The 7071-nt window shown below is 41.6% G+C and overlaps 1 protein-coding gene across 1 annotated transcript in view; it reads right to left on the bottom strand.

Annotated features, from left to right (window-relative positions):
* LOC104946679 (probable phospholipid-transporting ATPase IIB) overlaps positions 1-7071 on the bottom strand; it is a gene marked incomplete at its 5' end in the record, with an annotated part of 18446 nt that overhangs the window by 9831 nt on the left and 1544 nt on the right. Inside the window, 5 exons of the mRNA XM_010772555.1 lie at positions 618-762; positions 1737-1826; positions 1931-2029; positions 2880-3050; positions 4199-4282. Of these exons, the coding sequence (XP_010770857.1) occupies positions 618-762; positions 1737-1826; positions 1931-2029; positions 2880-3050; positions 4199-4282 (589 nt within the window). The remainder of the gene's footprint in view (positions 1-617; positions 763-1736; positions 1827-1930; positions 2030-2879; positions 3051-4198; positions 4283-7071) is intronic.

Genomic DNA, 7071 nt, shown 5'->3' with positions numbered 1-7071 from the left:
TTTTGTAACATTGTTGGTGGGTTTGCAAAGGGGGTCCCCGGCCAGAAGCTAATGATTTTTGGGGGGCCTTGGCATGGAAAAGTTTGGGAACCCCTGCTCTAGTCTACACACTCCTTTCCGACGAGACATATACCACGTGAAGACACGTTACGCTCGTGTTGTGTTCAAGGAACCTGCCCCTGGCCAGGAAAAACAGGCACTCGCTTATTTAATTATTTTGCGGTCTAGATTTCTTCTTCTTTTTTGAAGTGAAAAGTTGTCCGTTAGTCGGACTGACGGACGGACGGACGGACGGACCCCCCCCCCCAAAACGAAAACTCTTCGGTTCTCCGCGAATTACACAAGTCACCCAAATCAGCGTTAAAAAAGATTTGCTCCGGTGTCTGTGCATTGTTAGCATTTGATAGATATCAATGCAGGCACAACTGGGGTATGGCAGACAGTTTGAAGGCAAATCAAAACTTTTAACCAAATCCCCATCCAAAAGAGAATAAAATAAGTCACTGGATGGGTATTTAATTCATCTGTCCAGCCTTTCCTCCCTAAGGAACTGAGCTGTACACAGACACTTCCGTGTGCTGCAGCTACATCATGTGTCAGTCTGTGTCAGCCCTCACCTATGGCACAGGTCCTATTGGCTGTGTGCTGCTTGAGGAGCGTGACGATCTGGGCCTTCTGGGTGGGGGAGCAGCGACAGCAGACCACCGCAGGACACTGACACGCCAGCTCTACAAACTCATGCTCGTAATAGCGCAAACACACCTGCAACACAACACAGATACACTTTGGTTGTCTTTGTTGTAATTGCATTATCGTTTTTTAAATCTGTACACAGGAAATCTGAGCTAAGATACAATACATAGATTACTGAACAATTAAAGTTCTACAGATATTCACGTGATCTCTTGGAATACTTTATCAGTCGGACTTGAATGCCACACAAGTGAAAACACTGATTACAGTACTGTAAAGCCTTTTTGGAAAGTAGGTGGCCATTACATCTCCTAGACAATCTTAATTATCTTTTACCTTTTGTACCATAGAAAAATCCCTTTAAGGCCCAATAAAAGCGATACACATCCAGAGTTGGAAGAAGTACTAACATAAAAGTCAAATATACTTAATATACTTTAGGTTCAAAAAGTTAAAGTATGTATCTTGATGAATGGCCCATTGCAGAATGATATCTATTGCATTATGGTGTTCATCACTTCAATGTTGCACTGAGTAAAGTTGGTGTTTATTTCAATTACTTTACATGTTGCTCTGTAGCTTGAACTGTAATAATACATCATGATTTGTTGTTTTCTTTTATTATAAACTCTTATCTGCAAAGAAGCTAGTAACTAAAGCTGTAAAATAAATGTAGTGGGGTAATAAAAGCTTCCATTGTAGTGTATAAGTATAAAGTGGCATCAGGTAGAAATACTGTACTGATGTAAAACAAGTCCAGGATCATAACAATGTCTTATTTTTTTGTTCGGCACATGATATTGACCATTAGCTGTACCTGTGACTTTTTTTAATTTATGTATTTTTCTAAGTTAAACAAAAACAAGTAAAAAAAACAGAACTTTTCTAATCTTTTAGCCTCATAAAAAAGGACTGATATGATTGATTTCCTCTCCAAATCTTCAGAGCTCTGGTTAAAGTGTTAAGTATTGGTTTTGGCTGCATCCTCAGCATCATCTGCTCCCTTAGTAAACATTACTGTGTGCTGCGCTGTGCTGTAGTACCTCTAAGGAGTCTCCAGAGATGACCAGAGCACAGTCATGCTTCCTCCTGAAGGCGTTGAGCTCCAGATGGGCCTCTCCTCTGCTGGAGATCTGCTCGAGAGCCACACAATACAATTAGCCGTGAGGACATTAGGCTTTTAGTCATTTCTCGATACATAAGCGCTTTGTGATAACATCAAAGGGAAACAGTGTACCGGCTTGAACACATGGATGTCTTGGGTTCTGGACACCAGGTGGGAGCTTTTGGCGATGCACGTAGCCGTCTCAAGTTTATCCCCCGTTAGCATCCAGATCTGTAATTCAAGAAAGAGACACAACTGGTTGCTCTGTGTACTCAACCTGAGATGATGCATGTGTTGCATGCTCTTAGCAAACAGGGACAATCTGAATCAACAGGATGGAGATCAGGGCAAAAGATAATAACCATGAGAAAGGAAATGTTAAAAACAATTTTGGTATATTACAACAGCAAAATGTTCCGACTACTCTATGTCAGGGCTAATACAAAAAAAAAGGAAATATTTTTGGCTTTTCAATGATCAAGTTCTATTATTTATTGATTTGTTTTAACAGTTTTGGATAATAAATAATAGTATATTAATATTTTAAATGATTTGAGTAAGTGAAGTAAGTAAATATATATATCATTTTTTTTTTTAAATAAAGGCTTTTTAACATTTCCTTTCCCACGGTAACTTGGATTTGAAGAGCCTGGATTGTCTCTCTGTTTAGACTGAAATTCACCTTAAAGTGTGAGCTGTCTTTAATAACCTCAGATATTTTGGACGTGTACAAATTAAGATTATCATCATAACCTCCTTTTTGTGTATCTGGTTTAAACGCTGAATGACTCTTGAGGTATTAGGGGATATATTTGAGTCTCAGAGTTGACCAGAATAACCCTGGTGGCAGTAGTCATAGTAGGTATGTTGCAAAATACCAGTATTGACAGTACGGAAGTATTAATATCATGATAAAATAAAAGTAATTTCACAACAGAAAGAGTTGAAGATTAATTTCACTGATACAGTTGCATTGTTAATTGTTCAAAAATGTTCTATAGATATTGTCACAATATTTTTGCTAAGAATGATTTTGGCACTTTAACCATGTATTGAAAGTCTGACACAGTGACAGCCTTACCTTGATGCCAGCATTCCTGAGCAGCTCCAGCGTGGGCCTGACGTCGGCCTGCAGCTGGTCCTCTACTCCGGTCAGACACAGCAGCTCCATCTCCCGCTCCAAGCTCTCCACAACTGCTGCCACCTTCAGGCCGCGGTCATGGAGGCTCAGCTTCGCCTGGCTGTAGCGGTTCTATACATTGAGGGGGTAAAGAAAACAAAAAATTAGGAATTGTGAGGTAAAAGTGAAAAAGGCAACTGATAAATACTCATGTCAACATAACTAAAAAGAGTGAATCCTGAGTTTTTCAATCCTTAAGTGACTCAAAAAAGCTGCTGTCATGATATAGAAACAACCTAGATCCAAGAGGAAACAGGCTCTCATCGCTATTTTGTTGAAAAGACTTACCTCTAGTTCCAATTAAAGAAAACATGAGACTCATTAAAGTAAAGGATGTGCTGTATGAAGAGCAGTATAAGGCCCTGTCCACACAGACACAAAACGGGTTGTGTCTGCTACAGTTCTCTATCGTGTGGACGGTTCGTCCACGTGAGGCCGTAACGGAACCGGGGAAACGGAGCCCTCAAACGGTAACGGGTCCCAAGGTGGGTAGGTCTGCAGACGGAACGCTCTGGGGGGCCTAACGGCTCCGTGTGTACGCCCGCCCTATACGCCATAGCCCCGCCTCTCCCCACCTCTCCCGCTCACCCCCCCGCGTCATCGCTGATGTGTTTCGCCAACAACAACAACAACAGTGTTCCGAGTCTTTCGAGCCAGGTCCCGGTATCTCGCAGGACAGTGCACCCAGCAGGAGCCTCCAGCAGACCCCCCCGCACGGTTCCGTCGTCCCTTGGAGGCGGAGAGGTGGGTGTATTTCATCCGCTGGTGGACTGCCGGGAAGTACGTCCTGCTTGGGAGCCAGGCTCAGAGTTAGTGGCACCTGCCTTTTACAGCAGGAGCACACGCTCGCCTTGGGGAGGGAGAAAAAGAAACAGAGGCCGCCAAAACAGCCAGAGCCCTGCCTCTCCCCACCTCTGCTGCTCACCCCCGCGTCACCGCTGAATCCACCGCAGAGAATAAACAGAAGGGCAACCAGGCCACCATGGCAACCATGCTCGGGAGATCTTATTCGCTACTTTTGGTGTATTTTGTGGCGGAAGTACAGCGCCACTTACAGGCCCGGCTCCAGTGGGTCGAGCGGTCTCGTGTAGACGGACACGTTTCATGAGGCGATACCGTGTGGACGGAAGACTTTTTTGATATCGAATTTGGTTCTTTCTCCGTTTCGTCTCCGTGTAGATGCAGCCTAACACAGCATGCAGTGTATTGATGATCCATACCTCAAAGTCCTGGTACTGCTCCTCAGACAGAGACTTCTTGGCCACCACCAGAGTCCTCAGGCCCTCCCTGGCCATGTTCCCACACTGACAGAGAGGAGAGGGACAGGGTGTTAGGAGATATACACATAGTTCTGACTTTAAAAGAAAGACTTTCAATTTCAATTCTTTAAGGTTTTGGTTTTTTAACTCTTGTGCCGCTCGAGACACACTTTAGATTTTTAGGTTGTGTTAATGATATAGGCTGTGTTATTGCATGGCATACATTTGGGTTTTTGTTTTTTTATTATGAAAGATCATTCTTAGCTATTGCTATAAGTATATAATAAACTGTTAGCTAAAATAGAAACACTCAGACCCATAAGGACTAAAATGTCCCCATTGAAACCAATCAAACCCACAAAAATGTTAATCTTACTGCCATAACAGCTTAGAATCTACATTTTAACGCTTTAATTCTACAGCTATGGATCAAAATGAATGTTGGGGATTGTCATTGTGAGTCAGTCCACAACAATATCCCCACCCTTTGGCGAACATTCCTTGCCCTAGGAGACTGAATCTCTGATTGGAGGGTCAAGTTTGTGTGATGTTATTAAGTTGTGTGTGTAAATGTATTAATGTGTGGATTAATACTTGCAGAGCATTTAAGCGATTGCAAGTTTGTGCTTATTTTTCCTGAAAAAACCACTGTGCTATTACATAAACAAGCCGGCATTGAAAGGGTTAAAGTTTAAAATTAATAAATATTTCGTCGTTATGATCGGGATTGATGTTGGTGACAATATTTAACTTTGAAAGTGGAAAAAAAAGACTAATATATCTTGTTATATTGCTATTTATTGGCACTTTTTTACTTTTTCAAAGCGAGGCACAGGGGTCAAAATAATTATCCCTCGCGGAGATGAATATAAATCAAACATGGGCAGATCATTTGTTCTATCAGAGCGGCTGCTATAAGTACACCATGTACAGTAATGTCGATAGCAGCATATTGTTACAACAGCAGAGAAATCAATAGTGAATAACATAGCCTCTGGTGTAATTCAGAGGACACAGTAAAACAAAGGGATGGACGGCGGTTTATATTTGATATGAAACACCAATGGGGCGAATCTGGTCTGTTGATTGGTTATTGACAAGAGAATAAGCGTAGCGCCGGCTGATCTGACAGCGGGATATTACATCCAACAGGACATCGTTAGAACAATTGATCAGGAATATGACATACTGTAATTACTTCAACTTTATGTAGGTCACTAATTAAATCAAACGGCGCCCGCAGTGCTAAATGACTCAATAATGCCAATATAATTATGAACATATGCACACAAGACCTTCGATCACCAAGCTGGTGTAGACACGGCCCGATGTCTCTCTCAATGAATGTCCTGATTACAGCATTGGACAAAAATACAACTATGTGATGATGTGTATGTTTATCTATTGCTTGTTATTATCTATTTCATAACAGTTTTCATCAAGGAGTGCTTATTTCAAGCAATGATATTGATGCTTTTACGAAAAGACAAAAGATTACGCACAGTGGCTGGGTCCAACCAGACAAATAAACATAGAATAAAAATGTTTTGCCCAAAATTAAACAGTTTTTATAGACGTTTTGGTGCAGATGTTTTATTTTTAGGTCTGTCCATTTTAATATGGATGTTTCCAATGAATTGCATGGCAGTGAAAAGGCTAAAAAGCGGAGGAATTGACATAAGCTACATGTACTGCACTGACTGGAGACCAATGGTCATCAGTAGAAACCATCACTAATTTACTGCAATGGCTAAATTAATCCATAACGAAGGAGTTGCACTTGTTCGCTTTAGGTGTGTTGAAAATGGTGGAAGACATTTTGCTGAACCATGAACCAGTTTCGCAGAAGCAGCACAGGAGTGTGGACAGATTCACCACTGTAGGAACAGATAGTGCTCGCAGTATGATAGCAGCATAGATATAGAGTGGCGAAGTCCCTCCCCTTCCGGGGGACCTCCATGGGACCTTATTTCAGAAAAAGTATGTATTGAAGTCAATGGAGAGAGAAAGATTATCTTTTGATCCCGTTTGAATTGTGCAACGAATTACACATATGATGTTTGTCAATCCTCTCTGAACAGGGTATATGCAGGAATCCTGAAGTTAAATGTAATACCTTTTAAGACCTTTTTTAAGACCCTTTCCATACATTTTAAGACCTCATCGCAACTTTGACTTCTAACCAGTAAGATAGCAAAACTAAACAGAGTGCAGACAGACTACTGAAGCCTCCTTTCCACATGAACTTCAACCTCTCTGTGAAGGTCAGGTTTAATGCAGTATGCTGCTTTTTTGCTTCTGTAGACTCTGTGCTCTTTCATTCCAGTAAAACTCCTTAGAAACGAGTATTTGACCAATAAACAAAACAATTGACAAAACTTTGAACTATGAAATATGTTAAACTTTGGTGAGCTTCAGCGGGGTAATGCCATATAGGAGCTCCCTCACAAATACCCAGGGGTTAAATTGGGCTGGGGCTGTCCGGGGCTAAGCCCTGGCACATAGGACGATGCTCTGACGTCATCACCCTCACACATTTGTCCTATGTTTACAAAAAAGGATATATATGTTAAGACTTTTCGCGTTCTTAATATAGACTATATTTAGGGTCTATATGTGTTGACTTTACTTTAAAATAGCAGATCTCTGTGACCGGATATAGTTTGGCTTAGACCCCGGCCCCACAAGGACGCATACGGTAAAACGCATACGGAAAACGCATACGAGGCTTCCGTTCACACGCATTCGATTCATTAACGTGTCTGTCCACACTAGACCGCTGGAAATGCTGGAAACGATGTAGTACATATGTCAGGACTGTAAGTGGCACTGTT

This window comes from Notothenia coriiceps, unplaced genomic scaffold (assembly GCF_000735185.1).
Source record: "Notothenia coriiceps isolate Sejong01 unplaced genomic scaffold, NC01 NC01_scaffold00011333, whole genome shotgun sequence".
NCBI classification, from domain to species: domain Eukaryota; kingdom Metazoa; phylum Chordata; class Actinopteri; order Perciformes; family Nototheniidae; genus Notothenia; species Notothenia coriiceps.
The sequence above is the reverse complement of the archived record's forward strand: the minus strand, read 5'-3'. Positions and strand labels throughout refer to the sequence as shown.